This window comes from Staurois parvus, unplaced genomic scaffold, assembly GCF_062004578.1.
Source record: "Staurois parvus isolate SC_StPar_1 unplaced genomic scaffold, SC_StPar_1.0 ptg000458l, whole genome shotgun sequence".
NCBI classification, from domain to species: domain Eukaryota; kingdom Metazoa; phylum Chordata; class Amphibia; order Anura; family Ranidae; genus Staurois; species Staurois parvus.
Genome location: NW_028318254.1, coordinates 401,024 through 418,797, shown reverse-complemented (window position 1 = coordinate 418,797; position 17,774 = coordinate 401,024). Strand labels below are relative to the sequence as shown.

The 17,774-nt window shown below is 41.3% G+C and overlaps 1 protein-coding gene across 4 annotated transcripts in view; it reads left to right on the top strand.

The window, feature by feature from the left end:
* KAZN (kazrin, periplakin interacting protein) overlaps nucleotides 1–17,458 on the top strand; it is a 739,264-nt gene extending 721,806 nt beyond the window's left edge. For 2 of the 4 annotated variants that reach the window (XM_089688889.1, XM_089688888.1), the window contains 3 exons: nucleotides 1,038–1,227; nucleotides 3,401–3,531; nucleotides 11,818–17,458. In XM_089688889.1, coding sequence (XP_089545015.1) covers nucleotides 1,038–1,227; nucleotides 3,401–3,531; nucleotides 11,818–11,985 — 489 coding nt within the window. In that variant the 3' untranslated portion in view covers nucleotides 11,986–17,458. Of the gene's footprint in view, nucleotides 1–1,037; nucleotides 1,228–3,400; nucleotides 3,545–11,817 lie in introns of all 4 variants that reach the window. The other 2 variants (XM_089688890.1, XM_089688891.1) reach the window with 2 other exon arrangements.
* The last annotated feature ends 316 nt before the right edge of the window (nucleotides 17,459–17,774 follow it).

Below are 17,774 nucleotides of genomic sequence, written 5' to 3'. Positions count from 1 at the left end.
GGTTAACCATGAAATGCTTCCAAAAGTCCTTCACGTGAAATGCACTTTTTTTTTTTTTCACCAAGCGCTGCTCTGTACACATCCAAGAATTTACTGTAGTCAGCCAATGACATTACAGGCTGATGTCCAATGGCATCCTTTTGTAGAAAGGAATGCAGAATGGAACCCAGGAATACATGAAGGAGACCGCAATTCCCCAGCCTCAGCTACATCATGGCACTGACCTCATCCATTACCTATAGCCCCAACCAAACCACTTTGGAAAAAGAAGTGCTTGTGGTCACCTGACCCCTGAATACAACTTGATTTTTCTGGTATTTGACAGCTTTTTGGTACAATAAATTGAGGGTCTAAAAAATGTTAAGTGTAATATGGGATAGCCTATTTGTTAATTGCAGGCTTCACATAGGCTTTAGGTGTATGCAAGCTAAGTAATGTGTAAGTGAATACTGCAAGGTATTATTTCTTACAGAGATCAGAATAATTCCCCTGGCAATACCATCATTTGTGTTTCTCTCCAGAAGGATGGTACCACCTGTGTTCACGCATCATTCCGGGTGAACATCCAATTCCTGGACTGAGATGCAGGTTCAGAGATGATGCAGTCATGTAAATCCTGTAGTCTGTGCAGTTTTTGTTTCTATTCACAAATGTCTAACACAGACCAGACCGCTGCTGCAGTCCCATGTGGCTTGCTACAAAGGTACAGCATTGGAAAGGAAACTGAGAAAATGCCTTCTTCTGCCCGCAGCAGACTGATGACATAATCTCAGCCTAGGCAAAGTCACTGGACTGAAGCTGATTCTGCTCTATATTAGGACATGTCTGGAATTTGTAAAGTTACTAAAATTGTGAACATTAAGCATGGAGACAAAAATTGTGGTTAATTTTTTGGCAGACCTATTAACACGTTCTTTTCCATACTGATAGGAATCCTTTTTTCTTTATATCTTAATTTATTCATTTAATTTTGCTCCCCTTTTTATTGTTTGGAGAGTTCTGGAGTATGATCACCATCAAGGTTTTCTTCTTTTCAGGCCAAGCAGTCCTTAGCGACCCTAACGAAAGATGTTCCCAAGCGACATTCCCTTGCCATGCCAGGTGAAACCGTCATCAACGGGAACCAGGAATGGGTCATGCACGCAGACCTCCCACTTACTGCAGCCATCCGACAGAGCCAGCAAACGCTTTACCACGGGCACCCTCAGCATACTGCAGACCGGCAAGGTTGGTTTCCAATTATTGATCTGTCGTGGTCTTCAAAGGTAACCAGGCTATTAGTCATGATCTAAACTTTCCTGCAAACAGGAGACATTGTTATTAAGAGTGTTAGACCTAATTAAGTGCACATGTTGACAGTAGTTACACGGCCAAGTTCCCAGCGGAAGAATCGTGGGAGTAAATCTTTGTTCTCAATTTACTAAAGAAACATAATAAAAAAAGGAATTCTTTCCTTAAAAAAAAAATATATATAGATTTATATATATATATTAATTATAGATTCTGCAGATTCATGTTAACCAGGGTAAAATATGTGTGTTCAGCCTCAGTAGTTCTACAGCCAAGTTCCCAGCAGAAGTCATAGGAATAAATATTTGCTCTCGGTTGACTGAAGAAACATAAAAAAAATGTAACTCTTAAAAAAAAAAAAAAAAAAAAAAAAAAAAAAGGATATATTAATTTAAAAAAATATAAAATACACACACACCCTTCAGATTTATGCTTACCAGGGTAAAACAGATCTTTCAAAAAACACACAGGAGGGTGCAAACTCCATGTGCATTACCATAGACACATTTATTGAATCCACAAAGGCTAATGGATACTCACTAACGGATAAGAACAGCAGGCGTATAGCTGATGCACTTCAGCAGAACGTGGTATAAGCCATCCTTGGACCAAACAGCTGGAAGACTGATGTGTTGCGGGGGATTAACCCCCTTCCTTAGAGCTGAACCAACCTTATACTCGGTAGTCATTTAAATGGCCCTGGATCAATAGGGCTCTTCTCCAGGAAACAAGCCAATTGGCAGAGCCTGAACCACTAAAATGGGTAATCTGCCATCCCACCCATCTGACAACAGCCAAGAGGTAGTCTATATCTTTATAAACCATGCCAAAATATATCTATGGTTTGCATGGCGCTGTGTGTGTCCACAGACATACAGAGCACTGGTTGGGAGCATGCATGCATGGGAATCCTGTTAGCAGCGGGCTAGCTATGGAGCCACCTGCAAACAGGCAGGGGTGAGAAGTATTGCCTTGGGGACCGGCTGCAGGAAAGAACAGAGATATTTTTAAAGGAGAGACTATCATGTAATACACGTTTTGGATCTCCTCCTCTTCAAAAAAAAAGAAAATAAAAAAGGGATGGGGGGTTTAATATACCTTTTTTGAATGCCTATAAAGCCCTTACAAAATTAATGAGCTGAAATGCACAGAATCGCACATGAACTTAGGGCAGGATGCATTTAGTGCAGCACAACATAAGGTGTCCTGTGCATTGTGGTGCACTAATATGCAGCCTGCTCTATTTTTGCATGCAGCACAGCATACATGCATGGAGGTGTGTTGGGGTGCCATTCACAATTAAAGGCACTGCGGTGCTCCAACACATGTAACATGGTGTAAATAACCCTAATTAAATGTTTGCCAAAGAAGTGCGTATTTTAAACAACTGTCATTTGTTTAAACTGTTATCGATTATTTTTTCATTCTTTTTACATCTCTGTTGTACTGATCTTTTTCATCCTCTTTACACTGGCCTCCTGTCTCCATGCACTCCAGTGATGGCTGCATGGAATTTCTCAGGGTGGGTTGATTGATGGTGACAACAGTGGACCATGCCTGTGCAATGTATATTGAAGCCCTTTAGTCTCTATCAGAAGCCTGTGTAACAAGCTTGACCACACAGGAGCGTGATGAGTAGACAGGCACAGAGTGTTGTCACCCTATAAAGGAAGTGTCTCAAAAATAACCTTGATGGCAGGATCACCAGCTATGATTTTAATAAAAGCTGCAGATTTCAAATATTGAAAATGACTTATTAAAATTATTTTAACACATTCAAGCATAAAAACAAGTGAATGGGTTTACAGTGTAAAGAACGAAACCGCATCACAAGAATGTTAATAGATTGTAAGCTCTCAGGAGCAGGGTCATCTGATTACTCTTGTATTGGAATTGTACGGTCTGGCTTCGTTTTGTTAAGCGATTCGCAAACTGTTGGCACTATATAAATACTGTATAATAATAATAATGGCTGAACACACAACACTTATGGAATGACTTTCTACCATCTTTGGGTCTTTCGACTGGGTAAGGTGGAGCCTGCACATTGTATGGAGTTCTGTATTTGCTGTCTAATTCTTTCATTTCATGCTGTTTTTTTCTTCATTAGGTGTCAGAGTAAGTCCTTGCCATTCTCGGCAACCCTCAATCATATCTGACGCATCCGCCGCGGATGGTGACAGATCGTCAACACCTAGTGATATCAACTCGCCAAGGCACCGAACGCATTCCCTCTGCAATGTAAGACGGTAGTGTAGGTCTCCTTTTTTATTCCTCTATTCTATCCATTCCTGAGCTTTTCTTTGTTTATCTGTTGCTGTCACTGTGTATGCTGGATGCCTGTCTGAATAGACTGGAGGAGGAGGGGATGATGGGTAACGGCCGTGTTCCATCGCGCAGAGTCGTCCGTGTGTCGTTTCCTGGATACAAAGCCGAGGAATTTGAGTTGACATATGGAAGTGAGGAAAACGTATATGTGTGTGAATAAAGGAGCGTGATGATTAATTCCGCATCCACCTCTGTCGGGGGAATAAGCTGCTGGTAGACAAACAAGGGAATCATCCTGGGCATCAGAAATAAAACTCGGGGTCGTAATAATGTCAAATGAAATATTTATGAGGAAAGTAAAAAATGTCAAATTAGTATCTTGGGAATTTCTACATCGGTTTTGATTAAGGATAAATGTTGCAACAACAAAATTTACATGGAATCATAGCAAGTCATTTAAAGAGACACAAACAGAAATTGTGCAGAACTGCTCCTATGAAATGCAAAGAAAAACACGTGATGTATCTATGAATGTGACAAACTATATGCATTACTCCAAGAACACAAATAGACATTATTTGTACATATAAGTTTTTAATATTTCAAATAAAAGTTGATCAATATATGTGAAAAAAAATTAAAAAACACTGTCAAGTTCCAGTGCTGTGCATACAAATAACTAAAAGACACACAAAACTTAACTTATAAGTCCATGTGTTTGCATTCACTGTGTGCAACACCCCAATAAAAAGCACCTACAACGTTCATAACTCTGAAATCTGTGTATTCTCCAACCACAAATGGCTCCCCCACTGTATTCGGCAGTGTCCCAAGGGAGTAATCAAAAGGTGTTCCACCACAAGCACTTTGTATGCTCACCTCAATGAGTGGACCAATATAATATATATAGGTTCTGGAGGAGTTTTGTTGCAAACGATTGATCTAGAGGTGGTTCCACTATGGAGTCTGTCATCAGCGTATAGAGGTGTCAAGACCACACAGACGGCCAACTTTCCTGCAGGAGAGCGCTGCAACATCTCATGCGATATTTCACCGACCATTCCAGGTGGTCAATTATCTGTGGTGAGTGGGGCTCTGGAGGGGGAGCACTAATTGGAGCTACATGCAGAGAGAATTGGTATGAATAAGATGATTTACTACTGTATCACTTAATATTCACACCGGATGTGGGTAGGAGTTTCTTTGGGGGTTTTTTTTTTTTTTTTTTTTAAACTTTCAATTTTTTTTTTCAACTTTTATATGTTTGCACAATTATTGGGATATATATATATATAGTTTTATCCAATTTTACTGTATACACAGTTTCATGGCATTGCTTATTTTCTATTTTTAGCACTATTGCTATTGTCGTTAAAGCACCTTGTATTTACTTATTGGTTTATTTATGATGTAGTCACTGGGGAGGAGGGATGTAATTTCCCACCCACAGGGCATTATGGCACATGCACATTTGTAGGGATCCTTTATGTAGTAGGGAGTTCATTCATTTATTTAATTATTTTAAGTAGTTTTTGGTAGAGGCAGCACAGCCATTTTTATGTTTGCACTTACACATTTGTTCACTGGTACACATTTGTGATTTTGCTAGCAGCAGCCAGTCTAATAGATCAGTCCTCTGCGCAGGTTATACTCGTGTAATATATATTCATATAGGTGTACAGCGCTTAAACACTCCACTCAAGGTCGTCCATGGAAATTGCCTTTACTCAAGATGGAATCCAAAAGTACAAATGGGATGTCAGGGGCCCGTTAACACATTATGTTCATCATACCACCTCATGAATGCCGCTGCAGCCAAAAGAGAAGAATGGTTGCAAGTGGTGCAATACGCTTTTAAAATGCTTGACTTTTTATTGATATTATGTGCACTCACATTTAAAACAAACATAAACCAGCCTGTAGTATATTGTAGATGGCAAACCACACTATTCCTCACCTGCTTCTGGTTTTGATCCATACCCGAGGTGACATCACCCAGCTCCGCCTGACATGTTGCGTCATAGATCACATGACTTCACTTCATATATAGTGATCATCAAACTGAATTTGAAATATTACACATTTTATATGCACAAATCATTTCTATCTGTGTTCTGGGAGTGTTGCACATAGTTGATCATACTGATAGATGTTCTTTGCATTTCATGGGAACAGCGCTGCACTTCAATATTCACATAAATATTTGATATATATAGATGTGGGGGGGAAAAAACACCTTCCTTTCATGTACATGGCCTTACAGTGTGCAGAGCCTGTGTAATGAAATTCCCAGTACCTGCTGTCGCCATGTACAACCATCTACTGAGATGCATTAGAGGAGGCAGTTGTGCACCAGGGTTTGCGTAGAGCACCAGCATGCACACAGATATATGCTCCAAATACACTATTCACGATCTGCATTTAGAGTATACATCAGTGCGCATGCGGGGGTGCTTTATGCAACCCTCGGTACACAGCTGCCTTTTCTAATGCAACTCAAAGGGTGGCTGTATGCCGTAACTGTGGGTCCCAGTAATGTTCTTACGTAGGCTTTGCATGCTCTACCACCATGTACATGAAGCCTAACTGATGTCATTAACTACTGTACACACGAGAATTCTTTAAAAAATACAATGCAGCTGCAGGAGCCAAGAATAAAAAGCCCAATAAATAGGTGTCTCACCTATACATTACTATGTGCGTTGAACTTCCATTCAATGCATTGCAGGTATGGATGGACAAAAATAAAACCAAGTTTAATAGAATCTTTGTAAGGCACCAACATTAATCCCTCTGAGATGAGTTTTTGTTTAGTAGTCCCTCAGAATGGGAGTCAAGGAAAACGTATCTAAATTTATATGTGTAATTTCAGCATGATTTTCCTTTACACCAAAAACTGCTCATGCTTGATTGGGCACTGTCATAATCCTTCTCACAAACATACTCCCCACTGACTAGCCGTACTATTGTCGGCGTTTGCTTAATGCTCTAGTCCACAATCAGCCTCAGCCAATCAGTCCAGGTAGCATGCAATCACTGGCTTTTGCAGCCAAATCAGACTATTTTTAAATACAAATCACAGTTGTGAATGGCAGTTTTGCTGTGTCTGTGCATTATCCGCTGTGTCTACATGTTGCCTGTTGTCGTGTGAAATGTTATCATTTTTTTCATATCTTGTATTTATGAAGAGCTGACATATTCCGCAGTACACTGAACCATTTGTATGTGTGAAGCTTACAATTTCTAATAACAAACACACAGAATGTTCAATTTGGCTGGAATTCAGTAATTGACTAGAAAATGTTTGGATTGCAGTAGGAGACCCACATAGATAAGTGGAGAACATACAAACTCTCTGTATATAGGATCCAGGTAGTACTTTAGTCCAGGACCTTAGTCCTTCGATACATACACACAGCGCTGATGGGCTACAGTTCCACTGTGGATGCAAGCTGCATGGTTTACATTTTTTTATTACGGATATTTATATAGCATGGACAATTTTTGCAGTGTTTTACATTCAGTACATTTACATTAGTCCCTGTCCTCAAGGAGCTTACAATCTATGGTCCCTAACTCGCATGCATATTTACACATACTAAGGTGTTACTAAACCCCGGACCCTGCATTCACTATATCTGGCCTCTCACAGTACACAGAACATGGAAGTGCAATTATTTTAGTAAATATAAACTGCTAAATACCTTTTCTCATCAGCAGTATATAGTCTTGTGACTTCTATCGGTGTCCGGCCAAGCAATCTTGTAGGAGGAGCTTTCATTCTCCTCTAACTGTCCTATGAAGCTGCATTCCCCTGACCCTCTGTCTAAATAGCACTGATTGGCCCTGTGCTGATCACATGCACCATCCCCCAAAAAAAAAAATACTCGCTAGCAATACACAGCAAACAGAGCATGTGCAGTCTTGCCATTGCTGCTCTAACTATGGCAAATGGATTGGGGACAGTAGAAGAAGGGGAGTATCAGAGAAGAATGGATCGAACAGACTTTTTACACAATGCGGAGCATTAACTCCTTAGGTTTGCACAGTGAGTATAACAAGCATGCTTTACTGCATCTACAGACTGATTTTACTGTTGTGGATTTAGTAACACTTTAAGAAATGAGCCAATTAACCTACCAGCATGTCTTTGGAGTGTGGGAGGAAACCAGAACACCCAAGGGAAACCCTTGCAAGCACAGGAAGAACATGCAAACTCCAAGCCGGTAATAACCTGGCTGAGATTTAAATTGAGGACTCCAGTGCCCAGTAAGCCACCATGGTGCCCAACACTAAAACCTTTCCCTCTGGACCCAAAATATACTTGAAGCGGAGTTCCAGTCAGCCATTAAATAGCAGTTATTTGTGCTCCTCGTCCTCTCCTGCACAGCATGTTTAGTCTAGGGCAGCCTTTCTCAACTAGGGTTCCTCCAGAGGTTTCTGGTGGTTCCTTCAGCAGTGAGAAACCGCTACCTCTTCAATGAGTAAGCATTGACACCATTGATCTTTTTAGCAATCTGAAAGGGAGGAATTCCTCCCAATGACAACAGATATAATGAGCATTCTTTCCAGTGACCTTCACACTAATGTATTGGGAGTTGTACATATAGGGGGTTATTTACTAAAACAGGAGAGTTCACAATCTAGTGCAGCTCTGCACAGAAACTAAACAGAGGACATCACAGGACCCCTCCCCCTCTCCTGCCTGTAGACTGTCACTGGTACAGCCATGCCATGTAGTACACCAGGTAGACCTGGGTGGGTGTGTCCTGCATGGCTAGGCAGGTAATCAGGAGGTGGTAGGCGGGGAATAGGAGGAGCTTCGAACCTTGATATGTGCCGATCTACTCCATACGAAATGTCATTCTCTGCACCAGTGCACCTATCTGTTGCCCTCCTTGTGCCTGCTTAGTGCCTGGTTTGCATCTATTTAGAGTTTACCTGAAGTTGTTAGTGCCCATCTGTGCCCATTTTACACCCACTTTGCGCTTACTTAGTGCCCACTTTACACCCAATTGGCGCCAATCTAGTGCCAGGTTTGTGTCTATTTAGCACCCACTCTGCGCCTTACTTGCGCTCAGTTTCTTCCAGGGGTGGACTGAACATTCTGCATTCGGGCCCTGACTGAAGGCCAGCAGCCTCTGCACTGCCGTCATTGGTTGCCAAGACCACCGGTATCTGAGCAGAAAATTATATAATTTGTGTACCCCATCCTCTTCAGCAACTTTCTCCACCCAGTTCTTGCCCCTGCAGCATGCTCCCGCTCGGCCACTCTCACCCCCTGCCTGCCTGGCTACAGGGAATTCTCCATCAGGTACACTTTTCTACCAATCTGCAGGTGCACTCTGATGGTTCACAACTCTGATGGGGACACCTGATTTATGGGGGCACTTTAGAGCCCTAGTCAAAAGTTTTGAGAATGACACAAATATTCATTTTCACAGAGTCTGCTGCTTCAGTGTTCTTAGATCTTTTTGTCAGATGTTACTATGGTATACTGAAGTATAATTACAAGCATTTCATAAGTGTCAAAGGCTTTTATTGACAATTACATTGTTTATGCAAAGAGTCAATATTTGCAGTGTTGACCCTTCTTTTTCAAGACCTCTGCAATTCGCCTTGGCATGCTGTCAATCAACCTCTGGGCCACATCCAGACTGATGGAAGTCCATTCTTGCATAATCAATGCTTGCAGTTTGTCAGAATTTGTGTGTGTGGGGGGAGGGGGGGGTTTGTTCACCTGCCTCTTGAGGATTGACCACAAGTTTTCAAGTTCTGGGGAGTTTCCTGGGCATGGACCCAAAATTTCAGTGTTTTGTTCCTCAAGCCACTTGGTTATCACTTTTGCCTTATGGCAAGGTGCTCCATCATGCTGGAAAAGGCACTGTTTGTCACCAAACTGTTCTTGGATGGTTGGGAGAAGTTGCTTTTTGGAGGATGTTTTTGTACCGTTCTTTATTCATGGCTGTGTTCTTAGGCAAAAATATCAGTGAGCCCACTTCCTTGGCTGAGAAGCAACCCCACACATGAATGGTCTCAGGATGCTTTACTGTTGGCATGACACAAGACTGATGGTAGCACTAACCTGTTCTGCTCTGGACGAGGTTTTTTCTGGATGCCCCAAACAATTGGAAAGGGGATTCATCAGAGAAAATGACTTTACCCCAGTCCCCAGCAGTTTAATCCCTGTACCTTTTGCAGAATATAAGCAGTTTGTCCCCGATGTTTTTCCTGGAGAGAAGTGGATTCATTGCTGCCCTTCTTGACACCAGGCCATCCTCCAAAAGTCTTCGCCTCACTGTGTGTGTAGATGCACTCACACCTGCCTGCTGCCATTCCTGAGCAAGATCTGCACTGGTGGTGCCCCGATCCCGCAGCTGAATCAACTTTAGGAGATGGTCCTGGTGCTTGCTGGACGTTTTTGGGCATCCTTAAATCTTCTTCACAACAATTGAACCTTTCTCCTTGAAGTTCTTGATGATCCAAAAAATGGTTGATTTAGGTGCAATCTTAGTAGCAGCAATATCCTTGTCTGTGAATCCCTTTTTGTGCAAAGCAAGGACTGCACGTGTTCCCTTGCAGGTGAATTAATATTTGTGTCATTCTCAAAACGTTTGGCCAGGGCTATAGTGGGGTCACTTTGATGATAACACCTGCTCTATGAGCGTACTTTGATGGAGATGCCTGTTCTATGAGGGCACTCTTATGGGGAGACCTTATGTAAAGGGCACTCTGATGGGGATACCTGATTTAAGAGGGGACTCTGATGGGAACACATTGATGGGCACTCTGAAGGGGGGATAAATACTGTTGAGGTGTTATGGAAATTGTACATTTCTCATTTTTTGATAGACATGAAATTACTACAATCTTTCATAGCACAAATTTGAGATTCAGACCTCGACTGGAAGAAAAGTTTAGTGACCTGACCTCTTTGAATTTTAATTCTATACCCCTGATATAATGTATGTATACACAGGGGGAAATAACCGTCTGAACCCACAATGTTATCATGGCGAATCCCCGCTCATCCTTCAGGCCCCATTCACACCTATATGTTTTGGGAACGCGCGATGCGCTTATGCTAATGGTTGTTAGTGGCACCTGAAGCACAGCTGTGCAAGGCTCACCCCTCTGAAAAGGTACAGGAGCTACTTTGGTGCATTTGTTTCCCATAGGACTGTCCATTCAAGTGAATGGGTTATCCATTGCTGTTGCACTACAAATGTACAAAAAACAAAAGTGTGCACAAGTGGGAAACACTGAAGTGAATGGGACCTTAGGGCCGGTTCACACTGGAGCTGCTCCAGAAATTGTGCGATAATCACATGTAATCACATAATAAAACACAGCGCTAATGTGTGTAGTGCAATGTGTAGGTGGGGCTTTGTGTGGGTGTGGCTTGACTGTGGGCAGAGACACAGGAGGCCCTATGATCTCCTGTAGCCTGGGGGCCCCATGAGTTGTCAGTCCACCCCTGGTCATCCCCTATAATGCAAGACCAGAAGTCCTGCAATATATTTGAGGTTGTTGAGGGCCCACCTACATCCTGGGAGCATAGGAGAGCACTGACTGTTGGAGGGGCAAGAACAAGGATAAGTATTCCTTAACTGTTAGACACCATTCACCATTCTTGTGATGGAATGGATTTCCAGAGCCCGTTAAAGTGCCTATTCAGACACCAACATTCTGAAAAGTCATAATTTTGTAATTCTGGCCTTGCAAGGGACCATGCTTGGGCTTGTCATAGGTCTCGCATACACTGAAAATTATGGGATGTAGATGTGGGGTAACCTATTCCTAACTCAGAGAAAACTAGTATTTACATTGATATTTAATGTCTGCAGAGGGGAGCAGATAATATTTATTACATTTTACCGCTACAATAAACTGTCACAAAATAATCTCTGACCATTTCCTCTAGTAAGGTTTCAGTCTATTAGAGTGGTTTGAGACGGTCACAGACTAAGGACATGTTGCATGAGACCACTGGACTTTTTTTTTACAGTTAAGGGACCCTTTACAAATCAATGCTCCTTCTGCTGACTGCTAGGGTCCAAGGGCTGCACTTCAAACACCAAAGGGCCACAGGTTGTGCACTAGGGGGTCTATACACATAATACCCAGCACACATTCATTTTAAAGAATTGCATGAGCCAAATGGAACAGCCAAAAAAAAAATAGCATAGTAGATATTTTGATTGTCCTTTAACAATCACATTTGTTATACTCATATTTTGTTCTTCCCTTTTGTTTTAGTCTTTAGAAGATCTTGAAGACCAGAAGAGGAAGAAAAAGAAGGAGAAAATGGGTTTTGGGTCTATTTCAAGAGTCTTTGCACGGGGAAAACAAAGGAAATCCTTAGACCCCGGTTTGTTTGATGGTACCACCCCTGACTATTACATAGAGGAAGATGCAGACTGGTGATTAGCTGTGGATCAGGCATTTTCCACGTGTGTACATGTGAGAGGGTGTACAAACCCGTTTACAGAACCAAGTCAAGTGAGCCTTTTACTCTGTCGGGTCATAGGGAGTTTTTTTTTGTTTTTGTTTTTTTTAGTTGCCGCATCGCCAATTTTGTAATTGCTGTAAATAATAGAGAATGAGATGTGTGTAAAAATGTTCATTGTCCGTTTAGCGATGCCGGTGTATTGTAAAAATTGTCTTTACTGGATTTCATTTTGTAAGGTTTATTCTGTTGGGTTATGTTTTATTTTATTTTTTCTTTTCGTTTTCCTTTTTTTTTTTTTTTTTTTTTTGAAACTTGAAAAACTGCTGTGTATTTGTAAATAACAAGAGAAAAAAAACCTGTGCACTTTGTGCTTGTAGTGTCTTGTCCTGAACGCTGTTTTCTTGAGCCCATGGTGTAACGCATTCTGTACTTTGAGACGTTTCGAGTGACATTATCCTGTTACAGGGGTGTGCCAGCGTTTTTGTACAAAAGAAATTCTATACAGAGTCTTTATTTGGAAAGTCCGTCTGACTTTCACAGATGAAGTACCAGAATGTACCTGTTTCTTGGGCATCTCGGCGGCAGCCATTTCCATCATTGCGACCCATGACCCTATGTGGGCTGAGCCAATGCTTTCGGCCAAGTGGTTGGGACAAAAAATAACCCTCTGCTCCCCTTGTCTGCACATCATCAGTAGACAAGGTGGCTGCCGCCACACAGAGCATGAGTGACAGGTGCACTTTTACCTTTTAATGCCTGCCAGATAAAGTTTTTTGTTTCACTTCTATCCTTTTATGTTTTGTATTTTTTTATTTATTTGCATAAATGCACAAAGTTGTTATATCTAAATTATAAAGTAAATATTGAAGTTCTATTTTTCCTAGAGGATGAAGGTATGTTTATATCCTGTGTTTGGACATCGCTGTCCCTCCCTGTCAGTATCGCAGAGGTCGCGTGGGCTCTGTCACGTTATTAATGCAGCTCAACCAAAATCGCGCTGATAACTTAGATCATTCTAACGTTCACTTGGTCATGTCTTCCAACCCGCACCCCTTTAAAGTGGTAGTAAACTCGATTTTTACACTTTTACCTACAGGTAAACTTATAATAAAGCTTACCTGTAGGTAAAATGAATATCTCCTGAACATGCACCGTTTACGAGATATTCTAGTGAGTGGCAGCCGGTGACCTCACCAGCGCATGCGCTCTGAAGAAACGACATACCCGTGCTGTTCCTCAAGAGATCTGTGCTGTAGCTCCTGTGTGGGAATGGTGTCATTGCAGCTTCAGCCATTCAAGTGGCCGCAGCCTGGGAACCCGGAAGGAAGACCGGGTGAAGATTGAAGCCTCTGCAGCGGTGACAGCGCGCCGCTGGAGGGCTTCGTTTTAAGGTATTTCATGATGTGCTAGTATGCGATGCGATGCATACTAGCACACTATGTCTTAGCCTTGCAGGGGAAAATCCTTTTTTTTCTTTTTCTTTTTTTTTTTTTTTTTTGAGTTTACTACCACTTTAACATATTAACATATCCATTGTGTTTGTAAGGATTGCATTCATTTGTGTACAGATTTGGATCATTTTGGTGTTAATGGTTTTTACTGCACAATTTCATTATCATGAGATGGTAAAAGGCTTATAAAAGGAAATATTGCAATGGGCAAAGCATGTAATCCAATCGCAACCAAGTAGATTTCGGGTTATCGTTGTAGCCTGTAAAAAATTATTTCTGATTGGCTGCTGGGTTAGTTTTCTTTGTGTTGACTTATTGCCTAAATAGTAACTAAACCCAATAACAAAAATTTACTGTAGTGCAGCTTATAGTCTTTAGATGTGGTGGCTGCATTTGTTTTATTTTCAGACTAAAAACATTTTCAACAAATATATTTTCTTGCCAGAAATGCCGTATCCTTGTCACTTCCTGTGTGGCACACAGAAGAATTATCTTCCTTCCTAGCTATCTTCTGTAATCTACCAATTGCCCTGCCCTCTATGTAATGGAAATGAAGAGATACATACATGTTTGTAGTCCTAGGATTAGAACTGTGGCTTCTCCATAGATACAATGGAGGAGTGATGTAACCACCCAGGAACAGGAAATGTGTGATTTGTAGGATTACTACAGGAAAAATAATTGAAAAGATGCTTAAAACATAAAACCGATGCAGCCACCACCAAGGACTAGTAATCTGCAATATATTACATTTTTGGTTTTGGGTTTAGCCACTTTGTCTGTTTGTGTATATGGGATTTGCACACTTTGCTGGCAGCCAATCCTGGGCCTCCTGTATGAAATGTGAAGAAAAGAAGCCGAATCGTAAGTTGGACTGTCCCACACTGGACCCACATTACAGTCCGATTGTACAATCTCCTCTTCAGTTACAACAGCTATGTAGTACATGGGCCAGTCTAATTGGATATAGCCTGAAAGGGTTGTTCTCATAGGCCCTGTCATCGTACAGTGGTTGGTAAATCTATTTGATCTCCTGCATGTGTGTGCATTTGTAATGTGTTAAAGCTCGATCTCAAAAATTGGTCAAAATCCACCCTTGCATTGGGCGACCCCACACTGCCAAGGGTAAATGCTCATTATCTCTAAGGGGCAGACCAAGAACCATTATTACTTACACTAACCCCCACTTTGGTGCCGTCCTCTTCCCCCTGAAACTCAGGGATGTGGGCTGTCCCTGGGCATCATCACATATAATGTGGAATTGCTGTGGGGGAAAGCCTCAAACCAGGAAGTCTGGCCATTACAAACAGTCCTGTGGAAACTCCTCTCTGTCTGAGGCCACCCCTTGGACATGTGCAGGAACGCGTTTCAACAAGCCATTCTCACCATACACTAAGCACGTTAGTCTTTTCTCTGGTTGGTTCCCGGGTGTACATAGGGGCATAGAGAGGAGGCTGGAGCCTGCTGGAGCCTGCTGGACCCTAGACATAACAAGCATAAAACCGTTACCGTCATGGGGGGCCTCATTGCAAGAGGTTTTTTTTTTTTAGACAGTTCATTTATTTTAAATAGGCTGTCAACACATAAAAAATGGAACCAGTAACATTTTCAGTAAGGCAGTAGAGCATGAGTCTTGGCAGCACATCTATGTGAGCATGGGGTGATTTCTTATAGTATTGCATCCCATGATGAGATTGTACCATTTGATTGTAACCTGTGTGGACTATTTAACAGCCCATACCCCCCCCCCCCCTTCCCATACTCTAAGTGTTTATTCAGTAAAATGAAAGGAGTAATATGTACAGCAACCCATGGCAACCAATCAGCCAGACCAGTATAAGATGGGTTGTGGCTGTGGGTTCTGTACTCTGTACTGTGTTATTGAATATGCCTTTAGCACAGTACCAATAGCAACCCTTCTGAATTTATCCTGGATTCAGTAATATAGATTCCAGTGGGCTTTTTCAACTAATTGGCCAATAGGCAAGAGGGATGCCGCACTCCCATCCACCCCATGTGTAGCAAGATGATGGACAGCCTCAACCAGTGCCTTTCCACAAACCACGACACCCCTTGACACGTTTTTCCTGACCTGCTGGGGGCTTAATCTGGTGGGAGTGATGAAACTTGTCAGGTGACATGGTTTGTGGAGAGACACTGGCTGAGACCTCCCAATCACTTTTGCTACATATGGGTTGGATGGGAGAGCAGCATCACGCTTGCCTACTAGTCTGTCATTTCTGAATGAGTGTATCTGGATGGCCACACTCCCTTTCCTGAGGACCAGGGGAAAGACTTTCTCTTCTGCTTTGGCCGGCACTCCAAGCTCTTTTCCAGATCACAGTAACTAATTTGCTACCTTCAGTCTGTCAAAGCTCAAGGTGTGCTTGTCACTATACACACAGGCAGGCATTTTTTTTGGCTTGCTGAGCAAAGAAGCTTGAAGAAGCTTTGAATGTTTGGCTTCAATCACTGACTCCAGGCAAAATGGCTGCTTTGTACAATGTGAGACAACAGGCCTTCTCCCATACTGGGACCATATACACAAAAGATTGGGGCCTCATTCATCAAAGCATCTATGTTGCTCATAGCAACCATCAAAATCTTGGGGTTTTTTTTTTTTTGCATTGGTAAAATGGGACTCAGAACCTGTTATAGGTAGAATGGTTCTGCCAGACATGTTTGGTAAATGAGGCCCAGCATTTTTACACAGCATCAAGTTCATGGAATGATTTCTACAACCATCATTTCGTCTATTTTATGCATTCGTTGTATCATTGTGGGTTTTTTTGTGTACGCAGCTCTGTATAAATCCGGTTTGCACAGTAAAGAAAAAAAACAAATCTGTATTTATTGGCATTCTGTATTCTCCATTGAAAGTCAGTAATTCCAGGCCGTGTAGCCCTGGCTGGCAGTCGCATGAATAGGTCTTTGGGCATTTTATTTTTAAGTCAAAGAGCCTTATTTATCAAAAGACATAAAGAGAGGCTGGTGCTCATTGTCCATAGCAACGAAATGCGCTTAATTTTTCTTTTTAATATAATAAATAAAATCTAGTTGCTATAGGTGACGAGAGCTCTTTCTTTATTGGACTGATAAATATGGGTCAAAAATTCTCTGTGCGAGTAACTGTAATTTAATGTTTTTTGAGACTCATTGAGTTGCCTGTAAATCAATTTTTTTTTTAGTTCTTTTGTTTGTTTTTTGTCCCTTTCTACTAACATTTAGAAAAATTGGGTACAAAATGCTGCCGATTTTTTTACAATTTGTTTTTATTTCCTGTCATTGAAAGCAAAAACCGAATGTCAACCTCTGAAAACTGTAAACATTTGATAACGTTAGATGGTATTTTTGAATTTAGTGCACCCTATTTGAAAGGGATATATATATAGTCTTAAAATTATAAATATCGTTTCTTGTTATTATGATGTGTGTGTGTGATCACTGGCGAACAGTGGCTTAAGAGTGCTTGTCTTCTGTAAACAATGCAGCAGCCATATTGCCTGTTAAGAAGTAGAAGAATAAAATGCAGCCCCTCCGTTCCTTAGGGCCTGGTGACAGCGCTGTGATGTCACTAGGATGTGGCGAACTGATAGGCCAATTGTTGGCCAAGTCCTCCAATATGGCTGCTTCCACTGTTTACTGGGGAGGGTGCTCGTTAAAAACGTCAGAGCTTTTTAAAGGGATCAGCCTGGCTAAGGAACAGCCTGTGGGCTTCTATGTCCAGGCAAATGTTTTATAAAGCTTTTTCTTTTTTTCTTTTTTTTTTCCTGCGTTTTATTTTTTTAATAAAGCTCATGGTTTAGTATTTTTCATTACATGCTAGGAAATAATTCTAAAAACAGATGTTACTAAGAAGATGGATCTATTTAAGAGAGTGAAATATAAATAGTTTAAAATGATTGGTATCATTAGTTTTAAATATGCCCCCTCAGCGTGGGCAAATTCTAAAGGCATGGAGGCAAAAACAAAAAATAAAGCTTATTTTAAAATATTACACATTGTACTGTGATTTATTGGAGGAACGTTTAAGAAAAATGTCACTATAACAAAGCGCTGAGCAAACTGTTGGCACTATATAAATGCTGTATAATAATAACGATATATATTATTGCTGCATACACCATTATGTAATAACATTTTAATAAAAATTGTCTTTATTTTGCAATCTGCAAATACTGGAGCTTTGTAAAAATTCAGATTTTTCTTCCTTGCAACCAAGAGACATACAGAACTCTGCCAGAATTGTCATTTCCTGCTTGTGTGATTGGTTCAATGGTTTTCTATGAGGTCTGCACAGGGCTTCAAGTCAA